General features: G+C 46.3%; 1 protein-coding gene across 1 annotated transcript; it reads left to right on the forward strand.

Annotated features, from left to right (window-relative positions):
* The first annotated feature begins 3,813 nt into the window (after positions 1–3,813).
* LOC146671296 (uncharacterized) lies at positions 3,814–26,729 on the forward strand. The gene is made up of 12 exons (XM_085405049.1): positions 3,814–3,870; positions 3,935–3,941; positions 13,563–14,098; positions 14,190–14,193; positions 14,436–14,852; positions 15,556–15,906; positions 16,783–17,684; positions 18,639–19,190; positions 19,791–20,175; positions 21,519–21,833; positions 22,446–22,865; positions 26,443–26,729. The coding sequence occupies exons 1-12, from the start codon at positions 3,814–3,816 to the stop codon at positions 26,568–26,570; spliced, it is 4,074 nt and encodes a 1,357-aa protein (XP_085261175.1). The 3' UTR covers positions 26,571–26,729.
* Positions 26,730–27,935: the final 1,206 nt, after the last annotated feature.

Genomic DNA, 27,935 nt, shown 5'->3' on the forward strand with positions numbered 1-27,935 from the left:
GACAGTTAGCTTAGCAGTTGTAGTGTTTTGACAGTAAAGAGTGTCTTCTCTGTATCTGATGCTTATTCTCTGCAATAATAGAGAAGTCCATTAAAATTCCAACTCACATTTTTGTCAAAGGAGCTGTGGCGACAAAATTAGGTATTCCATGGTGCACTTGATTGATTTTCTTTACATTTTAATGACATCATAACCCTCTCTCCTAAATGTAGACAGCTTTACACACCTTTCTTTTATTGTGGTCTATGGGGAAAAACAGTCTTTGGGTTTCAGAGGATGACTACAAAAACCTCTAAGGTGTGTGAGTGCTGTCTGCATTTAACTTATTCAGTAGAAGGTCTTGCTATTAACAGCTGTTATTTTTCTCAGTTTGATCTGGGCTGAATCAACCACTAAAGGTGGAAGAAGAAGAAAAAAAAAAGTCCCACGAGACATATATGCAAGTTCAAACTTTAGTCACAGTCTCACACTGAATGTCCCTCACAGCAAACCTTTGATTTTTGCATCTGTTGAGCCCGAGTAGCAGGGGGAGTAAATATATAATAAAAAGCTTGAGGTCACACAGACCCACCCACATATGCCATTCTGTGGCCCACTCCTTCCTATGGCATGCAGCTGGTTGTTAGAGTGACATTTAATTAATCTTGTCAGAGAAGGTTAAGAAAAAGAAGAGACAAGGGAGAGAACAAAATTGAAGAAAGGCAGGGGGAGAGATTTTGTAAAGCGCTCCATTTGCCTCTTGAAAAACAATTAACTTCACTAAAGCGATTTATCTCGGCTTCACGCCGCAGACAATTGGTTGTAGCCGAACTTTTACTTCACTAAATCCAGAGTGTGTTTGCATACCAGGGATGAAGGATAAAGGTTTTAAGCTCACAAGATAAGCTAGGTGTCACTGAAAATCTACACAGTGTTTTAGCAGGATGTTCACCCATCCAATCCTCGATCTCTGTTTTGAGTCCACAGGGTGAAATGAACTCTGAGCAAACAATTTAACCTTTACCATAGCTCGCAGGAGGCAATGTGTTGTATGTACAATTGTGATTATGTTATAGGCTGAATCAGGAAATATAGATAGATATCTGCACAGGTTTCCTTGCAAATATATATGCATCATAAGAGGAATTCATGGAGGTTATATGAGAGTATTTTACGAGAGCACTTTTTCTCAGAGGCACTAAAGAGCAATAAGAGTTTTTTTCTTTTTACTGCCTCACACCACAAAATGAGTGTAACACTATATCTGCAGTGGGCAAGAAGGTCATTGATTAACTCATCAGGGTCCAAGTTTTCTGCCTTTCAAAGTCATTTTCCATTATATCTTCTCCCTGTGCAGTTGAACATCTGAAGACATTCAAGTGTGGAGGTCACGGTAGACAAATCATTATCATGAAGCTATATTTATCTTACAGTGATTGTGAAGTCTTGCATTAAAAGTGTATATAGCTGAAAGTCTACCACATTTATATTTTTACATATTTCACATAGAGGTGACCTTCACTGAGACTCGTTTTGGGTGTTTGTGGCTGTCAGATTTCTGTCAGAGCGTGCACTGAGCAACACAGCTGATGCAAACACAGGACACACAGCAATCGTCTGTGGCTTCCTGTGGAACAATGTTGCTCTGCACTCTTTTTAAAAGCTGCTCAGGATGGCTAGATCGAACACATGCACACACACACACAGGTGATCCAAAAGTCTACATTCTCCAGCCTCACGTGGAAAACTATGAGACTACATTGCCATCTGCAGGTTTTCAAGTTTAATGATCTTGTTGACCAACCATTTTGCATCTCTTCAGGAGCCCTTCTAGGCACTGTAGATCTAAAACCTGCAGAATATGTGAGTGTTTAAATAAACATTATAGTGCAAAACTGCACTTAATATGTTATCATAAAGAGAACTCACTGTAGTACAAAGATGGAAATTAAGAGTCATTTAAGACACTGTCTCCCTCTGGTGCAGGAAAAGAGGAGGTGCATCTCTGCTCAGCTACTGTATCCACAAGTGTTTAAAAAGCCATCTCTAGACCCAGCGGGCCTAGCTAATTATAGGCCAATCTCTAACCTTCCTTTCATATCAAAAATTTTTGAAAGAGTAATTGTCAAACAGCTAACAGATCATCTGCAGAGGAATGGCTTATTTGAGGCGTTTCAGTCAGGTTTCAGAGCTCATCACAGCACAGAAACTGCTTTAGTGAAGGTTACAAATGATCTTCTTATGGCCTCTGACAGTGGACTCATCTCTGTGCTTGTCCTGCTAGACTGCAGGTACTGTGCTGCAGTGGTTTGCGTCATATCTATCTATAAACTCCAATTTGTGCATGTAAATGGAGAGTCCTCTTCACACACTAAGGTAAATTATGGAGTTCCACGGGGTTCAGCGCTAGGACCAATTGTTTACTTTAAACATGCTTCCCTTATCAGAAGAAGGCATATCATACATTTTCACTGCTATGCAGATGACACTTTATCTATCCTTGAAGCTAGATAACACACACCAATTAGTTAAACTACAGGAATGTGTTAAAGACATAAAGTCCTGGATGGCCGCTAACTTTCTGCTCCTTAATTCAGATAAAACTGAGGTTATTGTACTCGGCCCTGAAAATCTGGGAAATATGGTATCTAACCAGATTCTTACTCTGGATGGGATTACCTTGGAACCTTGGAGTAATTTTTGACCAGGACATGTCCTTCAACACACATATCAAGCAAAAATGCAAGACTGCTTTCTTCCATCCATCCATTAAAAACTAATTCATGCATTTATGACTTCCAGGCTGGACTTCTGTAATTCATTATTATCAGGATGTCCTAAAAACTTCCTGAAAAGCCTTCAGCTAATTCAAAATGCTGCAGCAAGAGTCCTGACAGGGACTAGAAAGAGAGAGCATATTTCTCCTATATCGGCTTCCCTTCATTGGCTCCCTGTTAAATCCAGAATTGAATTCAAAATCCCCCTTCTTATCTTAATGACCTTGTAGTACCATATCACCCCATTAGAGCACTTCGCTCTCGCACTGCAGGCCTACTTGTTGTTCCTAGAGTATTTAAAAGTAGAATGGGAGGGAGAGCCTTCAGTTTTCAGGCCCCTCTTCTGTGGAACCAGCTTCCAGTTTGGATTCTTTACTCTTAAGATTAGGCTTAAAACTTTCCTTTTTGCTAAAGCATATAGTTAGAGCTGGACCAGGTGACCCTGAATCCTCCCTTAGTTATGCTGCAATAGGTTCAGGCTGCTGGGGGATTCCCATGATGCATCGAGTAATTCTTCTTCAGTCAGCGTTCTCATTCACTATGTTTTAATAGACCTCTCTGCATTGAATCCTACTTGTTATTAATCTCCGGCTCTCTTTCACAGCATGTCTTCTATTCTGTCTTCCTTCTATCTCCCCAACCGGTTGCGGCAGATGGCCGCCCCTCCCTGAGCCTGGTTCTGCCAGAGATTTCTTCCTGTTAAAAGGGAGTTTTTCCTTTCCACCCTATCCAAAGTGCTTGCTCATAGGAGTCGTATGATTGTCGGGTTTTTCTCTGTATGTATTATTGTAGGGTTCACCTTACAATATAAAGCGACTGTTGTTGTGATTTGACACTGTATAAATAAAATTGAATTAATACAAGAAACGTAATAGTCTATTATGTATTAATAGTATGTAGAAAGTACACCCTCTTTCAAGTCCAAGATTTTACCTATTAGGAAAAATTAAAAACTAAAATCTCATAATCAGCAGGTGTTAAAATAAGATAAATAGAACATGAGATGAACAACAAAAGATGATTCATTATGTGTTTACTGAAGAAATTTTAAGCCAAAATGAGGACGCGGGACTTGAAAAATGACGCTCTTACTGCTTCCATAGGAATTGAGAGGGTAAGTAACATTCAAGTGTTACTAATCAGATGTATTTAATGAACTGATCATCCGCTTTTGGCAGTTTGCAGGTATGTGTGTTAACACAATGCCTAGGAGGAAATACATAATAATAATAATAATAGTAATAATAATAAACTTTATTTATAAAGCACACTTAAAAACCAAGGGTATGCCAAGGTGCTTAACAAGTAAGATAGAGAATAGGAGGAGGATAATAGAAATAGGACCAAAGCAAGTACTAAGTATGCAAGCAGCTGTCACTGATACATAGGAAACCAACAGGTACAGAGCAAACAGGAATTTAAATGAGCATAAAAGTGCATGATATAAAATCATAAAAGAAATATTAACTAGAGGGAAAGGCAAGATTGAATAAGTGGGTTTTTAGTCGTGATTTGAACAGTGCAATGGAATCAGATGCGCAGAGGTCGAGAGGAAGGGTATTCCACAGCCAGAGCAAACGCACGGTCACCCCGGGACTTCAGCCGAGATCTGGGTTGGGTCAGAAGTAGTTGAGTGGCAGATCTGAGTGTTCTAGCAGGAGTATGTGGTTTGAGAAGTTCACTAAGATAACTTGGCGCTAATTTATTAATAGTTTTGAATGTAAGGAGTAATATTTTAAATTGAATACGGTACTTTATGGGCAGCCAATGCAAGCTAGTCAGAACAGGAGTAACATGGCAAAATTTCCTGGTACCACTTAAGAGGCGGGCTGCTGCATTTTGGACTGTTTGCAGTCTAAGAAGAAGAGAAGAGGGAAGACCGTAGTACAAAGAGTTACAATAATCCAACCTGGAGGTCACATAAGCGTGAATAAGCTTCTCCAGGTCCTCATGCGGAACATAATGCCTAGCCTTAGAGATAAGACGCAGTTGGTGGAAGCTAGATCTCACTACAGCAGACACTTGCTTATCGAATTTGAGCGAGCTATCCAGCTGTACACCCAAGTTACTGACATAGTCACAGGAAGAGCTAGCAAAGGAACCCAGGGCAGCACAGAGTTGGGCACGAGGGATTTTACTGTTGAACACCACAATCTCAGTCTTCTTATCATTCAAAACAAGAGAATTACTCAAGAACCATTCTTTGACCTCCCGCATGCATTCTTAAAAGTAGTGCAGGGATACAGCAAGGTCGTCAGTAAGTTCAAAATAGATCTGTATGTCATCGGCATAACAGTGGAAGGCGATATTGTATTTTTCAAAGATTGCGCCTAGAGGGAGCAAATACAATGAGAAGAGAATAGGGCCTAAAACTGATCCTTGAGGCACACCACAACAAACTGGAGCAGAGGAAGAGGAGAAGGTGCCTAAGTTAACTGATAAGGATCTATCAGCGAGATATGATTTAAACGAGTCGAGGGCAGTGCCTCTAATACCCACAGTGTGCTCAAGTCTTAGTAATAAAATGTCATGGTCCACCATATCAAAGGCCGAAGAGAGGTCCAGTAAAACTAGGACCATAGAGCGTCCAGTATCAGTGATTACAAGAATATCATTAAGAACTCTAACCAACACTGTTTCAGTGCTATGCAATGGCTTAAAGGCAGATTGAAATTTCTCAGCAATATTGTTCGTGTCCAAGTACGCCTGGAGCTGGCAGAGAACTAGTCTCTCCAAGATCTTGGACAAGAACGAAAGCTTAGAGATTGGTCTGTAGTTTGAAAGGTCATAACAGTCAGTTTCTTTTTTTTAAGAATCGAGTGGACTACAGCATGCTTAAAGGCTGAAAGAACACAGCCTGAGAGCAAGGAAAAGTTCATAAGAAATAGAATACTAGGTCCGATTACATCAAAACAGTCCTTAGCTAAACGAGATGGAAGAATGTCAAGCACAGTATTGGTGTTATTCATTTGAACAACTAGCCGCTTAAGAGTCAAAAGTGACACAGGCTCAAACTGGTGGAAAGTTGAAATGCACTCAGGAATGGGGAGAGGATATAAAACAGGGGGAAGGACTTAAGAGATGAGGCCTTCTCTAAAAAGTGAATTTGAAATCGCTCACAAAGAGCCTGAGAATAAATTAAAGGCATGTCCAGGGAAGGGTTAACCACAGAGTTAAAAATTTTAAATAAGGTACGGGGGTTTTGGTCATTGGCCAGGATGATTTTGGATATGAAGGACGCTTTGGCCGTTTTAGCAGCACTTTGGAATTTTAAGCGGCTAGTCCGTAGCATGTCATGAGAAACTCCAAGTTTATCTTTTTTCCACCTTCTCTCAGCGCGACGTAGTGTCATTAAGCCAACACTGAGAGTAGGTTCTAGGGCGCTTCATCTTAATGGGGGCAACAGTATCAAGGATTGAAGAAAATAGCGATAACAAGGAATTAGCACAGTCATCAACCGAGCGAAAAGAACAACAGTCGAGAGTGACAGATGCAGAATCCAAGAAAGACATAGAGAAGTTTGACATCGCTTCAGTATTAATTACATGTATCGGGCGAAGGGGAGCCGCAGGATGTAGTTCATTAGTGCATAAGCCAGTATCAAATATAACTGGGAAATGATCCGAGATCCCAGCGTCACTTATATCCTTGATACAAATGTCCAGACCATATGAGAAAACCAAGTCCAAAGTATGTCCTTTAACATGCGTTGGGTCATTAACCCACTGAGCCAGGTTAAAAGAGTCCGTTAAAGCAAGGAAGTCTTTAGCAAATGGGTCATCCTTACAGCAAGTGTGTATGTTAAAATCACCGACAATGAGAACACAACTATACTTAAAAAGAACGGAGCCTAGGAGATCAGCAAAGTCTGTGATCTCCTAGGCTCCTAGGTATGTCCGTGATTACATACATACATGTATGTAACACATACATGTATGTATGTGTTACATAAATAACACATACATACATGTTTCTGTTCATAAATCTGGCAAGTGTTAAAAGGACATTTCTAGCCAAGTTCAAGTCCATCATTCTGCAGTGAGTAATATTATTCATAAAAGGAAAACATTCAAGGAAAACACTTGCCGGTCTTCCCAGCAAATTCACTTTAACTGGAAAACAAGAGCACTATTAGTTCCTGGTACATACATTATGACAGATGTTATGTAACTACATTCTTTATGCACATTGCAACATAAGTGTGCATAAAGTTATACTGGTAAGTGAAACCCTCTTCAGAGTGTCTTTAACTGGGAGGAAAGTTGTTTACTCATAATCAAATATATGTAAATGCAAGATTGCTTTTAGAGTGGGGCTACAGGCCAGAGACACAGAAAAAGTTGGAGCCACTGAATCATCTTACTGTAGGGGAGCTATTCGTAAAATCAAGAGTGCTGTGGCTCACTTTAAAAACCAGAAAATAACATCCGAATAATTTTTTCCTCTAAATACAAGAGAAAGTGATACATTTCCTTGAAAATTGTTTTCAAGGAAGAACATGAACCACACAGGCTGTTGGCTATAGATTGCTAAAGCTGCACAGTCATGTGAAAAAGGTTAAGGTAAATGTCTGTGAAGGTTCTCAGCCATCCAGGTCATCGTAATCTAAGGAGCTTGGAAAGAAAAGCTTCTGGACCTCTTTAAGTTGCTTGAAGACGTTTCACCTCTCATCCGAGAAGCTTCTTCAGTTCTAAGGGTCAATTGGTGGAGAGTCCCAGATTTGAACCCCGTGGGAGTTTCCCCCCAAAAGAGGGACAAAAGGACCCCCTGATGATCCTCTACCTAATCACATGAGCCAAGATGTGAAAACGGGGGTGGGTCACAATCAGCCAGGGTTTCGGGTGAGCTCATTGTGAAACCCATCCCCACCCTATCATGTGATTTCCTGAGGTCAGATGGCCCAGGGTGTGAGTGGGCGTTAAGGCGTCTGGCAAGGGATCTCAAAACTGAATTATAGATGGCAGACAGTTGGTGTCGTAAACCACCGCCTCTGTTCAAAGATGGTCGCTCACAGTGGACATAAATGGCTTCTTTCACTCCTCTTTCAGGTAAGGTAAATGTGTGACCCCTGCCACAGTGACACAAAGTTCAATACAAGATCAGTAAATTTACATCTTGGATTCAGCAAAGAGTTAAGTATCTTCAGTTCAGAGAGTGCAGATGGAGTCTAATGAAACTAGCTATTGAATAACGAGATAAACCAGAATATAAAGTAAAAATATCCTGCATGAAAATCAACCGTCTTTGTTGTCCTTTTACCAATGCACGAAACACACATAGAAGAGAAGCCAGAATTAAAAAACAAAACATGATGTGCATAGAAAAGGGGTGTGTGTGGCAGACCTGATAAAAAGAATACCTTATGTTTCATCCTTGCTATTGTTAAGATATAAATAGATTATATCTCAATAAGAGAGGGCGCGGAAAAGTCATTGAAAAACAGTCCTTTGTTAGCACTGCATAACTACTCACACTAAATAATTTCAAGTATTTTAAGCTTTTATTAAAGTTGTAGCTTCTTCTGTTCTTGGTGATGTGTGCAAACTGTCAAAGCATTGATATCAATATTATAAATATTAATAGCAAAACTAACAAAGTGCAAAATATTCATTTCAATTTATGAAAGAGAAAACAGAAAAGTTTGAGCTAAAATATACTTCTCTACAGCAGCTGAGTAAAATTCCGGTTCCTTCCCTGTACAAATATTAATGTCATACTCAAGGTGAGACTGCTGCCACACCTGCTCCTGCAGCAGTTTTAAGCCTCTGTCTAATTAATTTCACTGAACAGACCGGTTACTGGGCTTGTCAAAATTACAGATTAGTATTAATACAAACGAGCCAACCTGTGCAATAAATAAGTGATTATATATCATTCCCTTATTCATTGTTTTAGACAGATATTTCCCTGACAAAGTCAAATGTATTCTAAAAATCTTGATTTTAACTATAAATTTGCCATTTACATAAAAAAATTATGAGCTGCAGAGATATTTTTCTGTTCCAGCAATACATTTCAGTCTTTTCATGAGTCTAGTGATGTTACATCTACATTATAATATGCAGATCACAGTGGATCTATAAAGACACAAATCACCTTCATATATTGAGTTTCTGATAGAAAACAACAGTGACTTATGTTTGCATGATGTATTTATCCATAGAAATAATGGTGTCACATCACAACAGCAAGAATTGCATTACATTTAATCGGGGGGGGGGGGAGAAATGTACCATGATAATTTAACAGTATACTTAAAACATGATGTCAAACTATACAAATGGGATGGTGTTTCAACCTTTGCATATGTGCTTTGACTGTTTCTAGCTCAGGTCACAGACTTATATTGATTATGACTTTACAGTAACTACAGCCGGACAATGTCCATGGCTCATGCCATTAAAGCCGAAACATTGTTTGTTGTGCTAAGCCTTTCGAAAAAAGTAATGAGGAATACATATACATTAAACTGTAGGTAAATGTACATTAAATCTTCAAAAGGTTTTGAGGGATTTTAAAAAAATAATGCATTAATGCATTGCAATATTTCATGTAGTATGAGGTAGGAATTATCTCACCATGGCTATTCATTCCAAACTCTACCAGGTTTTATCAACTCTGACCAGTATTAATGGAGTCACATTAATTTAGTAAGTAACGAAATGCAAGACATGCATGAATATGTAACTAAAATAATGTTACATAGCAAAAGAGAAAATGAGGACGCTGCTGCATACCCTTTTTGTATCAATGTACAATTGAACAAAGGGTGTGGTAAGTGTACCACACCCTTTGACAAATGATTTTTCTAAATGTTCATGCTTTAAAAATTTAAACACACCCAATCCTGAATTCACCTGTTCAGTATATAAAGTGTAGCAGTGCTCCTGAGGTTTAGTATCAGTCCAGGGAAACTAATCTGTAGAACTGACCTGTTCATCACTATGAAGGTGACTGCTCTGATCCTTCTCTTGGGAATATCCAGCACAGGTAACTACACTTTTTCTTATCATTCAGGATTTGATTTAAGCATTTCAAATCTAACACTAAAACACTTTGAATTTAACAGTAAAAGAAAACAAACAACAAACAAACAAAAAATAAAAAATTTTAAATTTATTTTATACATGTATTAAATGTCTTTTCCAAAAAACATCCAAACAACGACAAAAGCTGCACCAATCACAACAACATCTGCTCCAACCACAACCACTGTGGCACTAACAACCACAACTGCTGCTCCAACCACAACAACAGCTGCTCCAACCATGACAACAGCTGCTCCAACCACAACAACAGCTGTGCAACCAACAACAACAACTGCTCCAACCACAACAACGGTGGCAACAACTACAACTGCTGCTCCAACCACGACAACAGCTGCTCCAACCACAACAACGACTGCTCAAACCACAACAACGGTGGCACCAACAACCACAACTGCTGCTCCAACCATGACAACAGCTGCTCCAACCACGACAACAGCTGCTCCAACAACAACAACGGTAGGACCAACAACAACAACAACTGCTCCAACCACAACCAAAGCTGCTCAGACCACAACCACAGCTACTCCAACCACAACCACTGCAGCACCAACCACAACCACAGCTGCTCAAACCACAACAACGGTGGCAACAGCAACCACAACTGCTGCTCCAACCACGACAACAGCTGCTCCAACCACAACCACAGCTGCTCCAATCACAACCACTGCAGCACCAACCAAAACAACTGCTCCAACAACTACAACGGTGGCATCAACAACCACAACTGCTGCTCCAACAACGACACCAGCTGCTCCAACCACGACAACATCTGCTCCAACCACAACAACAGCTGCTCCAACCACAACAACAGCTGCACAACCACCAACAACAGCTGCTCCAACAACCACAACTGCTGCTCCAACAACGACACCAGCTGCTCCAACCACGACAACATCTGCTCCAACCACAACAACAGCTGCTCCAACCACAACAACAGCTGCTCCAACAACAACAACATCTGCTCCAACCACCACAACAGCTGCTCCAACCATAACAACAGCTGTGCAACCAACAACAACAACTGCTCCAACCACAACCACAGCTGCTCCAACCACCACAACAGCTGCTCCAACCACGACAACAGCTGCTCCAACAACAACAACGGTGGGACCAACAACAACAACAACTGCTCCAACCACAACCAAAGCTGCTCAGACCACAACCACAGCTAATCCAACCACAACCACTGCAGCACCAACCACAACCACAGCTGCTCAAACCACAACAACGGTGGCAACAGCAACCACAACTGCTGCTCCAACCACGACAACAGCTGCTCCAACCACAACCACAGCTGCTCCAATCACAACCACTGCAGCACCAACCAAAACAACTGCTCCAACAACTACAACGGTGGCATCAACAACCACAACTGCTGCTCCAACAACGACACCAGCTGCTCCAACCACGACAACATCTGCTCCAACCACAACAACAGCTGCTCCAACCACAACAACAGCTGCACAACCACCAACAACAGCTGCTCCAACCACAACAACAGCTGCTCCAACAACAACAACAGTTGCTCCAACCACGACAACAGCTGCTCCAACCACGACAACATCTGCTCCAACCACAACAACATCTGCTCCAACCACCACAACAGCTGCTCCAACCATAACAACAGCTGTGCAACCAACAACAACAACTGCTCCAACCACAACCACAGCTGCTCCAACCACGACAACAGCTGCTCCAACCACGACAACAGCTGCTCCAACCACAACCACAGCTGCTCCAACCACAACCACTGCAGCACCAACCAAAACAACAACTGCTCCAACCACAACAACGGTGGCACCAACAACCACGACTGCTGCTCCAACCATGACAACGGCTGCTCCAACCACAACAACAACTGCTCCAACCACAACAACGGTGGCACCAACAACCACAACTGCTGCTCCAACAAAAACAACAGCTGCTCCAACCACAACCACAGCTGCACCAACCACAACAACAGTTGCAGGAGCAACAACAACTGCTGGTCCAACAACAACAACTGCTCAAACCACAACAACGGCTGCTGCAACCACAATCACTGCAGCACCAACCACAACAACAGCTGCTCCAACCACAACAACTCCTGCACCAACCACAACAACTGCTGCTCCAACAACGACAAAAGCTGCACCAATCACAACAACATCTGCTCCAACCGCAACCACTGTGGCACTAACAACCACAACTGCTGCTCCAACCAAAACAACAACTGCTCCAACCACAACCACAGCTGCTCCAACCACAACAACGGTGGCAACAACTACAACTGCTGCTCCAACCACGACAACAGCTGCTCCAACCACAACAACGACTGCTCAAACCACAACAACGGTGGCACCAACAACCACAACTGCTGCTCCAACCATGACAACAGCTGCTCAAACCACAACAACGGTGGCACCAACAACCACAACTGCTGCTCCAACCATGACAACAGCTGCTCAAACCACAACAACGGTGGCACCAACAACCACAACTGCTGCTCCAACCATGACAACAGCTGCTCCAACCACGACAACAGCTGCTCCAACAACAACAACGGTGGGACCAACAACAACAACAACTGCTCCAACCACAACCAAAGCTGCTCAGACCACAACCACAGCTACTCCAACCACAACCACTGCAGCACCAACCACAACCACAGCTGCTCAAACCACAACAACGGTGGCAACAGCAACCACAACTGCTGCTCCAACCACGACAACAGCTGCTCCAACCACAACCACAGCTGCTCCAATCACAACCACTGCAGCACCAACCAAAACAACTGCTCCAACCACAACAACGGTGGCATCAACAACCACAACTGCTGCTCCAACAACGACACCAGCTGCTCCAACCACGACAACATCTGCTCCAACCACAACAACAGCTGCTCCAACCACAACAACAGCTGCACAACCACCAACAACAGCTGCTCCAACAACCACAACTGCTGCTCCAACAACGACACCAGCTGCTCCAACCACGACAACATCTGCTCCAACCACAACAACAGCTGCTCCAACCACAACAACAGCTGCACCACCACCAACAACAGCTGCTCCAACCACAACAACAGCTGCTCCAACAACAACAACATCTGCTCCAACCACCACAACAGCTGCTCCAACCATAATAACAGCTGTGCAACCAACAACAACAACTGCTCCAACCACAACCACAGCTGCTCCAACCACCACAACAGCTGCTCCAACCACGACAACAGCTGCTCCAACAACAACAACGGTGGGACCAACAACAACAACAACTGCTCCAACCACAACCAAAGCTGCTCAGACCACAACCACAGCTAATCCAACCACAACCACTGCAGCACCAACCACAACCACAACTGCTGCTCAAACCACAACAACGGTGGCAACAGCAACCACAACTGCTGCTCCAACCACTACAACAGCTGCTCCAACCACAACCACAGCTGCTCCAATCACAACCACTGCAGCACCAACCAAAACAACTGCTCCAACAACTACAACGGTGGCATCAACAACCACAACTGCTGCTCCAACAATGACAACAGCTCCTCCAACCACAACTGCTACTCCAACCACAACAACATCTGCTCCAACCACAACAACAGCTGCTCCAACCACAACAACAGCTGCACCACCACCAACAACAGCTGCTCCAACCACAACAACAGCTGCTCCAACAACGACAACAGTTGCTCCAACCACGACAACAGCTGCTCCAACCACGACAACATCTGCTCCAACCACAACAACATCTGCTTCAACCACCACAACAGCTGCTCCAACCATAACAACAGCTGTGCAACCAACAACAACAACTGCTCCAACCACAACCACAGCTGCTCCAACCACGACAACAGCTGCTCCAACCACAACCACAGCTGCTCCAACCACAACCACTGCAGCACCAACCAAAACAACAACTGCTCCAACCACAACAACGGTGGCACCAACAACCACGACTGCTGCTCCAACCATGACAATGGCTGCTCCAACCACAACAACAACTGCTCCAACCACAACAACGGTGGCACCAACAACTACAACTGCTGCTCCAACCACGACAACAGCTGCTCCAACCACAACCACAGCTGCTCCAACCACTAAAACATCTGCTCCAACCACAACCACAGCTGCTCCAACCACAACAACAGCTGCTCCAACCACAACAACAGCTGCTCCAACCACGACAACAGCTGCTCCAACTACAACGACAGCTGCTCCAACCACAACAACGGTGGCATCAGCAACCACAACTGCTGCTCCAACCACGACAACAGCTGCTCCAACCACGACAACAGCTGCTCCAACCACAACAACATCTGCTCCAACCACAACAACGGTGGGAACAACAACCACAACCACAGCTGCTTCAACCACGACAACAGCTTCTCCAACGACAGCAACGTTGGAACCAACAACCACAACTTCTGCTCCAACCACGACAACGGCTGCTCCAACCACAACCACTCCAGCACCAACCAAAACAACATCTGCTCCAACCACAACAACCGTGGCACCAACAACCACAACAGCTGCTCCAACAATGACAACAGCTGCTCCAACCACAGCTGCTCCAACCACAACAACGGTGGCACCAACAACCACAACTGCTGCTCCAACAATGACAACAGCTGCTCCAACCACAGCTGCTCCAACGACAGCAACGGTGGAACCAACAACCACAACTGCTCAAACTAAAACGACAGCTGCTCCAGCCACAACAACGGTGGCATCAACAACCACAACTGCTGCTCCAACCACGACAACAGCTGCTCCAACCATGACAACAGCTGCTTCAACCACGACAACTGCTGCTCCACCCACGACAACAGCTGCTCCAACCACGACAACTGCTACTCCAACAACGACAACAGGTGCACCAACCACAACTACAGCTGCTCCAACAACAACGACAGCTGCTCCAACCACGACAACAGCTGCTCCAACCACAACAACAGCTGCTCCAACAACAACGACAGCTGCTCCAACCATGACAACAGCTGCTCCAACCACAACAACAGTGGCATCAACAGCCACAACTGCTGCTCCAACAACGACAACAGCTCCTCCAACCACAACCACAACTGCTGCTCTAACCACAACAACTGATGCTCCAACAACAACACCAGGTGCACCAACCACAACCACAGCTGCTCCAACCACAACGAAAGCTGCTCCAACAACAACAACAGTGGCATCAACAACCACAACTGCTGCTCCAACCACGACAACAGCTGCTCCAACCACGACAACAGCTGCTCCAACCACAACAACTGCTACTCCAAAAACGACAAGAGGTGCACCAACCACAACCACAGCTACTCCAACCACCAACAACAGCTGCTCCAACAACAACAACGGTGGCAACAACAACCACAACTGCTGCTCCAACAACGACAACAGCTGCTCCAACCACAATCACAGCTGCTCCAACCACAACAACGGTGGCATCAACAACCACAACAGCTGCTACAACCACGACAACTGCTGCTCCACCCATGACAACAGCTGCTCCAACCACGACAACGGCTGCTCCAACCACAACAACAGCTGTGCAACCAACAACAACAGCTGCTCTAACCGCAACAACAGCTGCACCACCACCAACAACAGCTGCTTCAACCACAACAACAACTGTTCCAACCACTACAACGGTGGCATCAACAACCACAACTGCTGCTCCAACCACGACAACATCTTCTCCAACTGCAACAACAGCTGCACCACCACCAACAACAGCTGCTCCGACAACAAAAACGGTGCCACCAACAACTACAACTGCTGCTCCAACAACGACGACAGCTGCTCCAACCACGACAACAGCTGCTCCAACCACAACAACAGCTGCTCCAACAACAACAACAGTTGCTCCAACCACGACAACAACTGCTCCAACCACGACAACAGCTGCTCCAACAACAACAACAGTTGCTCCAACAACGACAACAGCTGCTCCAACCACGACAACATCTGCTCCAACCACGACAACATCTGCTCCAACCACCACAACAGTTGCTCCAACCACAACCACAGCTGCTTCAACCACAACAACGGTGGAAACAACAACCACAACTGCTGCTCTAACCACAAAAACTGCTACTCCAACAACAACACCAGGTTCACCAACCACAACCACAGCTGCTCCAACCACGACGACAGCTGCTCCAACCACAACCACAGCTGCACCACCACCAACAACAGCTGCTCCAACCACAACCACAGCTGCTCCAACCACAACAACGGTGGCAACAGCAACCACAACTGCTGCTCCAACCACGACAACAGCTGCTCCAACCACAACAACAGCTGCACCACCACCAACAACAGCTGCTCCAACCACAACAACAGCTGCTCCAACAACAACAACAGTTGCTCCAACCACCACAACAGCTGCTCCAACCACAACAACAGCTGCTCCAACCACGACAACAGCTGCTCCAACCACGACAACAGCTGCTCCAACCACAACCACTGCAGCACCAACCAAAACAACAACTGCTCCAACCACAACAACGGTGGCACCAACAACCACGACTGCTGCTCCAACCACGACAACGGCTGCTCCAACCACAACAACAGCTGCTCCTACCACAACAACAACTGTTCCAACCACAACAACGGTGGCACCAACAGCCACAACTGCTGCTCCAACAACGACAACATCTGCTCCAACCACAACCACAGCTGCTCCAACCACAAAGACAGCTGCTCCAACCACAACAACGGTCGCATCAACAACCACAACTGCTGCTACAACAACGACAACAGCTGCTCCAACCACAACCACAGCTGTTCCAACCACAGCTGGTCCAACGACAGGAACGGTGGAACCAACAACCACAACTGCTGCTCTACCCACAATAACTGCTACTCCAACAACGACAACAGCTGCTGCAACAACGACAACAGCTGTGCAACCAACAACAACAGATGCTCCAACCACAACAACAGCTGCACCACCACCAACAACAACTGCTCCAACCACAACAACAGCTGCACCACCACGAACAACAGCTGCTCCGACAACAAAAACGGTGGCACCAACAACTACAACTGCTGCTCCAACAACGACGACAGCTGCTCCAACCACAACCACAGCTGCTCCAACCACAACAACGGTGGCATCAACAACCACAACTGCTGCTCCAACCACGACAACAGCTGCTCCAACCACGACAACAGCTGCTCCAACAACAACAACAGTTGCTCCAACCACGACAACAACTGCTCCAACCACGACAACAGCTGCTCCAACAACAACAACAGTTGCTCCAACAACGACAACAGCTGCTCCAACCATGACAACATCTGCTCCAACCACAACAACATCTGCTCCAACCACCACAACAGTTGCTCCAACCACAACCACAGCTGCTTCAACCACAACAACGGTGGAAACAACAACCACAACTGCTGCTCTAACCACAACAACTGCTACTCCAACAACAACACCAGGTGCACCAACCACAACCACAGCTGCTCCAACCACGACAAAAGCTGCTCCAACCACAACAACAACTGCTCCAACCACTACAAGGGTGGCATCAACAACCACAACTGCTGCTCCAACCACAACAACAGCTGCTCCAACCACGACAACAGCTGCACCACCACCAACAACAGCTGCTCCAACCACAACCACAGCTGCTCCAACCACAACAACGGTGGCAACAGCAAGCACAACTGCTGCTCCAACCACGACAACAGCTGCTCCAACCACAACCACAGCTGCTCCAACCACAACCACTGCAGCACCAACCAAAACAACAACTGCTCCAACCACTACAACGGTGGCATCAACAACCACAACTGCTGCTCCAACCACGACAACATCTTCTCCAACTGCAACAACAGCTGCACCACCACCAACAACAGCTGCTCCGACAACAAAAACGGTGCCACCAACAACTACAACTGCTGCTCCAACAACGACGACAGCTGCTCCAACCACGACAACAGCTGCTCCAACCACAACAACAGCTGCTCCAACAACAACAACAGTTGCTCCAACCACGACAACAACTGCTCCAACCACGACAACAGCTGCTCCAACAACAACAACAGTTGCTCCAACAACGACAACAGCTGCTCCAACCACGACAACATCTGCTCCAACCACGACAACATCTGCTCCAACCACCACAACAGTTGCTCCAACCACAACCACAGCTGCTTCAACCACAACAACGGTGGAAACAACAACCACAACTGCTGCTCTAACCACAAAAACTGCTACTCCAACAACAACACCAGGTTCACCAACCACAACCACAGCTGCTCCAACCACGACAACAGCTTCTCCAACCACGACGACAGCTGCTCCAACCACAACCACAGCTGCACCACCACCAACAACAGCTGCTCCAACCACAACCACAGCTGCTCCAACCACAACAACGGTGGCAACAGCAACCACAACTGCTGCTCCAACCACGACAACAGCTGCTCCAACCACAACCACAGCTGCTCCAACCACAACCACTGCAGCACCAACCAAAACAACAACTGCTCCAACCACTACAACGGTGGAATCAACAACCACAACTGCTGCTCCAACCACGACAACAGCTGCTCCAACCACGACAACATCTGCTCCAACCGCAACAACAGCTGCTCCAACCACAACAACAGCTGCTCCAACAACAACAACAGTTGCTCCAACCACGAAAACAGCTGCTCCAACCACGACAACATCTGCTCCAACCACAACAACATCTGCTCCAACCACCACAACAGCTGCTCCAACCATAACAACAGCTGTGCAACCAACAACAACAACTGCTCCAACCAAAACCACAGCTGCTCCAACCACGACAACAGCTGCTCCAACCAAAACAACAACTGCTCCAACCACAACAACGGTGGCACCAACAACCACGACTGCTGCTCCAACAACGACAACAGCTGCTCCAACCACGACAACAGCTGCTCCAACAACAACAACAGCTGTGCAACCTACAACAACTGCTACTCCAACATCGACGACAGCTGCTCCAACCACAACAACAGCTGCTCCAACCACAACAACGGTGGCATCAACAACCACAACTGCTGCTCCAACCACGACAACAGCTGCTCCAACCACGACAACAGCTGCTCCAACCACAACAACTGCTACTCCAACAACGACAAAAGGTGCACCAACCACAACCACAGCTGCTCCAACCACAACAACGGTGGCATCAACGACCACAACTGCTGCCCCATCCACGACAACAGCTGCTCCAACCATGACAACAGCTGCTCCAACCACGACAACAGCTGCTCCAACCACAACGACAGCTGCTCCAACCACAACAACGGTCGCATCAAAAACCACAACTGCTGCTCCAACAACGACAACAGCTGCTCCAACCACAACCACAGCTGGTCCAACCCCAGCTGGTCCAACGACAGCAACGGTGGAACCAACAACCACAACTGCTGCTCTACCCACAACAACTGCTACTCCAACCACGACAACAGCTGCTCCAACCACAACAACATCTGCTCCAAACACAACAACAGCTGCTGCAACAACGACAACAGCTGTGCAACCAACAACAACAGCTGCTCCAACCACAACAACAGCTGCACCACCACCAACAACAGCTGCTCCAACCACAACGACAGCTGCTCCGACAACAAAAACGGTAGCACCAACAACTACAACTGCTACTCCAACATCGACGACAGCTGCTCCAACCACAACCACAGCTGCTCCAACCACAACCACTGCAGCACCAACCAAAACAACAACTGCTCCAACCACTACAACGGTGGCATCAACAACCACAACTGCTGCTCCAACCACGACAACAGCTGCTCCAACCATAACAAAAGCTGTGCAACCAACAACAACTGCTGCTCCAACCACAACGACAGATGCTCCAACCACAACAGCTGTGCAACCAACAACAACTGCTGCTCCAACCACAACGACAGATGCTCCAACAACAACAACGGTGGCACCAACAACCACAACTGCTGCTCCAACCACAACGACAGATGCTCCAACAACAACAACGGTGGCACCAACAACCACAACTGCTGCTCCAACCACAACAACTGCTACTCCAACAACGACAACAGGTGCACCAACCACAACCACAGCTGCTCCAACCACAATGACAGCTGCTCCAACGACAACAACGGTGGCACCAACAACCACAACTGCTGCTCCAACCACAACCACAGCTGCTCCAACCACAACAACAGCTGCTCCAACAACAACAACGGTGGCACCAACAACCACAACTGCTGCTCCAACAACGACAACATCTGCTCCAACCACAACCACAGCTGCTCCAACCACAACAACGGTGGCACCAACAACCACAACTGCTGCTCCAACAACGACAACAGCTCCTCCAACCACAACAACAGCTACTCCAACAACGACAACAGGTGAACCAACCACAACAACAGCTGCTCCAACCACAACTACAGCTGTGCAACCAACAAACACGATGGCATCAACAACCACAAAAGCTGCTCCATCCACAACCTCAGCTGCTCCAACAACGACAACAGGTGCCCCAACCACAACCACAGCTGCTCCAACCACAACAACGGTGGCATCAACGACCACAACTGCTGCCCCATCCACGACAACAGCTGCTCCAACCACGACAACAGCTGCTCCAACCACAATAACATCTGCTCCAACCACAACAACAGCTGCTCCAACCATAACAACAGCTGTGCAACCAACAACAACAACTGCTCCAACCACAACACAGCTGCTCCAACCACAACAACGGTGGCAACAACAACTACAACTGCTGCTCCAACCACGACAACAGCTGCTCCAACCACAACCACAGCTGCTCCAACCACAACCACTGCAGCACCAACCAAAACAACAACTGCTCCAACCGCAACAACGGTGGCATCAACAACCACAACTGCTGCTCCAACAACGACAACAGCTGCTCCAACCACGACAACAGCTGCTCCAACCACAACAACAGCTGCTCCAACAACAACAACATCTGCTCCAACCACAACAACAGCTGCTCCAACCACAACAACAGCTGTGCAACCAACAACAACAACTGCTCCAACCACAACCACAGCTGCTCCAACCACAACCACTGCAGCACCAACCAAAACAACAACTGTTCCAACCACTACAACGGTTGCACCAACAACCACAACTGCTGCTCCAACAACGACAACAGCTCCTCCAACCGCAACAACAGCTACTCCAACAACGACAACAGGTGAACCAACCACGACAACAGCTGCTCCAACCACAACCACAGCTGCTCCAAACACAACAACATCTGCTCCAACCACAACAACATCTGCTCCAAACACAACAACAGCTGCTCCAACCACAACCACAGCTGTGCAACCAACAAACACGATGGCATCAACAACCACAACAGCTGCTCCATCCACAACCTCAGCTGCTCCAACCACAACCACTGCAGCACCAACCAAAACAACAACTGCTCCAACCACTACAACGGTGGCATCAACAACCACAACTGCTGCTCCAACCACGACAACAGCTGCTCCAACCATAACAAAAGCTGTGCAACCAACAACAACTGCTGCTCCAACCACAACGACAGATGCTCCAACCACAACAACAGCTGTGCAACCAACAACAACTGCTGCTCCAACCACAACGACAGATGCTCCAACAACAACAACGGTGGCACCAACAACCACAACTGCTGCTCCAACCACAACAACTGCTACTCCAACAACGACAACAGGTGCACCAACCACAACCACAGCTGCTCCAACCACAACGACAGCTGCTCCAACGACAACAACGGTGGCACCAACAACCACAACTGCTGCTCCAACCACAACCACAGCTGCTCCAACCACAACAACAGCTGCTCCAACAACAACAACGGTGGCACCAACAACCACAACTGCTGCTCCAACAACGACAACATCTGCTCCAACCACAACCACAGCTGCTCCAACCACAACAACGGTGGCATCAACAACCACAACTGCTGCTCCATCCACGACAACAGCTGCTCCAACCACGACAACAGCTGCTCCAACCACAACAACTGCTACTCCAACAACGACAACAAGTGCACCAACCACAACCACAGCTGCTCCAACCACAATGACAGCTGCTCCAACCACAACAACGGTGGCATCAACAACCACAACTGCTGCTCCAACCACGACAACTGCTGCTCCAACCACAACCACAGCTGCTACAACCACAGCTGCTCCAACGAAAGCAACCGTGGAACCAACAACCACAACTGCTGCTCTAACCACAACAACTGCTGCTCCAACAACAACACCAGGTGCACCAACCACAACCACAGCTGCTCCAACTACAACGACAGCTGCTCCAACCACAGCTGCTCCAACGAAAGCAACCGTGGAACCAACAACCACAACTGCTGCTCCAACCACAACAACAGCTGCTCCAACCACAACCACAGCTGCTCCAACCACAGCTGCTCCAACGAAAGCAACCGTGGCATCAACAACCACAACTGCTGCTCCAACCACGACAACAGCTGCTCCAACCACGACAACAGCTGCTCCAACCACAACAACAGCTGCTCCAACCACAACAACAGCTGCTCCAAGCACAACAACAGCTGCTCCAACCACAACAACAGCTGCTCCAATCATAACAACATCTGCTCCAACCACGACAACAGCTGCTCCAACCACGACAACAGCTGCTCCAACCACAACAACTGCTACTCCAACAACGACAACAGGTGCACCAACCACAACCACAGCTGCTCCAACCACAACCACAGCTGCTCCAACCACAACAACAGCTGCTCCAACCACAACAACAGCTGTGCAACCAACAACAACAACTGCTCCAACCACAACAACAGCTGCTCCAACCACAACAACCGTGGCACCAACAACCACATCTGCTGCTCCAACAACTACAACATCTGCTCCAACAACAACCACAGCTGCTCCAACCACAACAACTGCTACTCCAAGAACGACAACAGGTGCACCAACCACAACCACAGCTGCTCCAACCACAACGACAGCTGCTCCAACCACAACAACGGTCGCATCAACAACCACAACTACTGCTCCAACAACGACAACAGCTGCTCCAACCACAACCACAGCTGGTCCAACCACAGCTGGTCCAACGACAGCAACGGTGGAACCAACAACCACAACTGCTGCTCTACCCACAACAACTGCTACTCCAACAACGACAACAGGTGAACCAACCCCAACGACGGCTGCTCAAACTACAACGACAGCTGCTCCAACCACAACAACGGTGGCATCAACAACCACAACTGCTGCTCCAACCACGACAACAGCTCCTCCAACCGCGACAACTGCTGCTCCAACCACGACAACAGCTGCTCCAACCACGACAACAGGTGCTCCAACCACAACAACATCTGCTCCAACCACAACAACAGCTGCTGCAACAACGACAACAGCTGTGCAACCAACAACAACAGCTGAAACCACCACCAACAACAGCTGCTCCAACCACAACGACAGCTGCACCACCAGCAACAACAGCTGCTCCAACCACGAAAACAGCTGCTCCAACCACGACAACGGCTGCTCCAACCACAACAACTGCTACTCCAACAACGTCAACAGGTGCACCAACCACAACCACAGCTGCTCCAACCACAACGACAGCTGCTCCAACCACAACAACGGTGGCATCAACAACCACAACTGCTGCCCCATCCACGACAACAGCTGCTCCAACCATGACAACAGCTGCTCCAACTACAATAAAATCTGCTCCAATCACAACAACAGCTGCTCCAACCACAACCACAGCTGCTCCAACCACAACAACGGTGGCAACAACAACTACAACTGCTGCTCCAACCACAACCACAGCTGCTCCAACCACAACCACTGCAGCACCAACCAAAACAACAACTGCTCCAACCACAACAACGGTGGCATCAACAACCAAAACTGCTGCTCCAACCACGACAACAGCTGCTCCAACCACAACAACATCTGCTCCAACCACAACAACAGGTGCTCCAACCACAACAACAGCTGTGCAACCAACAACAACAACTGCTCCAACCACAACCACAGCTGCTCCAACCACAACCACTGCAGCACCAACCAAAACAACAACTGCTCCAACCACTACAACGGTTGCACCAACAACCACAACTGCTGCTCCAACCACGACAACAGCTCCTCCAACCACAACTGCTTCTCCAACAACGACAACAGGTGAACCAACCACGACAACAGCTGCTCCAACCACAACCACTGCAGCACCAACCAAAACAACAACTGCTCCAACCACTACAACGGTTGCACCAACAACCACAACTGCTGCTCCAACAACGACAACAGCTCCTCCAACCACAACTGCTACTCCAACAACGACAACAGGTGAACCAACCACGACAACAGCTGCTCCAACCACAACCACAGCTGCTCCAACCACAACCACTGCAGCACCAACCAAAACAACAACTGCTCCAACCACTACAACGGTTGCACCAACAACCACAACTGCTGCTCCAACAATGACAACAGCTCCTCCAACCACAACTGCTACTCCAACAACGACAACAGGTGAACCAACCACGACAACAGCTGCTCCAACCACAACCACTGCAGCACCAACCAAAACAACAACTGCTCCAACCACTACAACGGTTGCACCAACAACCACAACTGCTGCTCCAACAACGACAACAGCTCCTCCAACCACAACTGCTACTCCAACAACGACAACAGGTGAACCAACCACGACAACAGCTGCTCCAACCACAACCACAGCTGCTCCAACCACAACCACTGCAGCACCAACCACAACAACATCTGCTCCAACCACAACAACAGCTGCTCCAACCACAACAACAGCTGTGCAACCAACAACAACAGCTGCTCCAACCACAACAACCAGTGTGGCATCAACAACCACAACTGCTGCTCCAACCACGACAACAGCTGCTCCAACCACGACAACAGCTGCTCCAACCACGACAACATCTGCTCCAACCACAACAACAGCTGCTCCAACCATATCAACAGCTGTGCAACCAACAAAAACAACTGCTCCAACCACAATTACAGCTGCTCCAACCACAACAACGGTGGCAACAACAACTACAACTGCTGCTCCAACCACGACAACAGCTGCTCCAACCACAACCACAGCTGCTCCAACCACAACCACTGCAGCACCAACCAAAACAACAACTGCTCCAACCACTACAACGGTTGCACCAACAACCACAACTGCTGCTCCAACAACGACAACAGCTCCTCCAACCACAACTGCTACTCCAACAACGACAACAGGTGAACCAACCACGACAACAGCTGCTCCAACCACAACCACAGCTGCTCCAACCACAACAACATCTGCTCCAACCACAACAACATCTGCTCCAACCACAAAAACAGCTGCTCCAACCACAACAACAGCTGTGCAACCAACAACAACAGCTGCTCCAACCACAACAACCAGTGTGGCATTAACAACCACAACTGCTGCTCCAACCACGACAACAGCTGCTCCAACCACGACAACAGCTGCTCCAACCACAACAACAGCTACTCCAACCACAACAACAGCTGTGCAACCAACAACAACTGCTCCAACCACAACCACTGCACCACAAACCAAAGCAACAACTGCTCCAACCATAACAACAGTGGAACCAACAACCACAACTGCTGCTCTAACCACAACAACTGCTAGTCCAACAACAACACCAGGTGCACCAACCACAACCACAGCTGCTCCAACTACAACGACAGCTGCTCCAACCACAACAACGGTGGCATCAACAACCACAACTGCTGCTCCAACCACGACAACAGCTGCTCCAACCACGACAACAGCTGCTCCAACCGCAACAACAGCTGTGCCACCAACAACAACAACTGCTGCTCCCACAACCACAGCTGCTCCAACCACAACAACGGTGGCAACAACAACCACAACTGCTGCTCCAACCACAACCACAGCTGCTCCAACCACAACAACAGCTGTGCAACCAACAACAACAGCTTCTCCAACCACAACAAGAGCTGCTCCAACCATAACAACAGCTGTGCAACCAACAACAACAGCTGCTCCAACCACAACAACCAGTGTGGCATCAACAACCACAACTGCTGCTCCAACCACAACGACAGATGCTCCAACCACGACAACAGCTGCTCCAACCACGACAACATCTGCACCAACCACAACCACTGTGGCACCATCCACAACAACAGCTGCTCCAACAACGACAGCAGCTTCACCAACCACAACAACTGCTGCTCCAACCACAGCAAACACTGCACCAACCACAACAACAGCTGCACCAACCACAACAACTGCTGCTCCAACCACAACCACTGTGGCACCAACCACAACAACTCCTGCTCCACCATCGACAACAGCTGCTCCAACAACAGCAGTATCTGCTGTGACCACAGCCACCGCATCTGCAACCACAACAACTGCTGCACCAACAATGACAACAGCTGCTTCAACCACAACCATAGCTGTCCCAACAACAAGCCCAGATGCTCCAACAACATCAACAGCCTCACCAACCATAAAATCACCTCTAACATCAGCTGTTGCTCAGACCACAATACCTGTTTCAATAGCATCATCAACAACAACAACAGCTACTCCAAATCCAAGCACTGCGTCAACAACCAAAACAACATTTGTGACAACAACCACTTCTGCAATAACCACTACAATTTCTTCAACAACTAAAAAATCCACGACAACAACAAGTAACGCATCTTCTGTCAGAATTAATGTAATCCCTCTTGTACTGGGACTCTTTGTCTTCATCATCTATTATTAAACAGGAAAATCACAGATGGAACCCTATGAAAACCACTAAAACTATGAAAGGATTTTTTTTTTTATTGTCAATGTTTACTTCTGTTCTTCTTGTTTAGTTGGGATTTAAATTTAATTTGTTTCAGATGTAAGAAAAGGGGTCTGGGTAAACCTGAGGATGGATAACTATTTAACACACAATTACCTTTTTCCAAGTGAGTTATAAAGTGTAATATACATTTAATATTTACTTATATTTAACAAATATATTTATCTTTTGTTAAACTTATCATGCAAATGTCTTGAATAAATGCAATAGTGTGCAATAATATGAACAGAAATATATATCCATATATCCATAACTAGTTATTTGGGGATTTTTGTTATGCATATATATTGTCAGTTTTATATTACAACAGTGATTCATTGACAGCATTGTAAAACTACAACAACAATTACACCAAAAATGCCAAAAGATAACAACTGTGACTGTGAAAAAGTTTTCAACAGACATTATGATGGGTTTTTTTTTTTGTGCTTTGGAACTGTCCCATTGATGACAAGCATGGGGAATATAAAAGCTATGACAATATATTTGTTTTGAATAATGTTATGATTATTCTGAATGTCACTTGTTTTCTTGATTTTTCCCAATCATACTGATGGCCACACATGGCCCCAGTTTTATCTTTCATATAATTACATAGTAACTGTATGTTATTTAGGATGAGATACTCTGGTTTCCCCAGAATGTAGACTTTTACTCTCTTCATCTTAATAAAACTATTAATGCATCAATTGTTTTTCTACATGAATTACCGTACCTATAAAATATTTAAAAGTTTCTTCAATGAAATCTTATATTTTATAATACTCATCCGTGTTATTAGAAAATGTAATATTTTGGGGGGCTTTTGTAATTGCCAGTAAATTTTCCTAATGGAAATACAAATTTGGATAATTGAAAAGGAAGAAGGATGTGTTGAAGTATTTTTTCTTTTTAAACTAATATAATCTTTGTTTCTAGTAATCAGGTTTCAATAATAACACAGTCCTCTGATTTTTAGTGGTTCTAAAAAAAGCCCTAACCACTTGTTTCTTTTTTATAATGTCTAAAGGGTTTTGAGTGGCTGACAAGACTAGAAAAAAGAAAGCTTCATACAGTAAATGCTTGTACATGACATTGTAGTACATAATATACCATATCAGAAGAACCTAAATTGATGGTTATAATGGAACTAATAACTAATATGAATTTAGGCAGGTTTGCAACCAAGCAGAGAAGTCTTCCAACATCCCAAATAATAATTATGAAATCACCACACAAATAATTTTAATGCCTTTCCCTTTTTAAAAAAAATCAAGTACAGAACATGCCATGCAATCA

Source organism: Rhamphochromis longiceps, linkage group LG4 (genome assembly GCF_057381845.1).
Source record: "Rhamphochromis longiceps isolate RC_006_pf linkage group LG4, R_longiceps_female_GT1.1, whole genome shotgun sequence".
Lineage (NCBI taxonomy): Eukaryota > Metazoa > Chordata > Actinopteri > Cichliformes > Cichlidae > Rhamphochromis > Rhamphochromis longiceps.

Bases quoted from the DNA above. Each gene is read 5' to 3' on its own strand.
- LOC146671296 (XM_085405049.1), top strand. From the start codon at position 3,814: ATGAGGACGCGGGACTTGAAAAATGACGCTCTTACTGCTTCCATAGGA. The intron at 19,191-19,790 runs GTGGAACCAACA...GCTCCAACAACA, and splicing joins CTGGTCCAACGACAGCAACG to ACAACGGTGGCACCAACAAC. The intron at 21,834-22,445 runs GTGCACCAACCA...CCACGACAACAG, and splicing joins TACTCCAACAACGACAACAA to CTGCTCCAACCACAACAACT.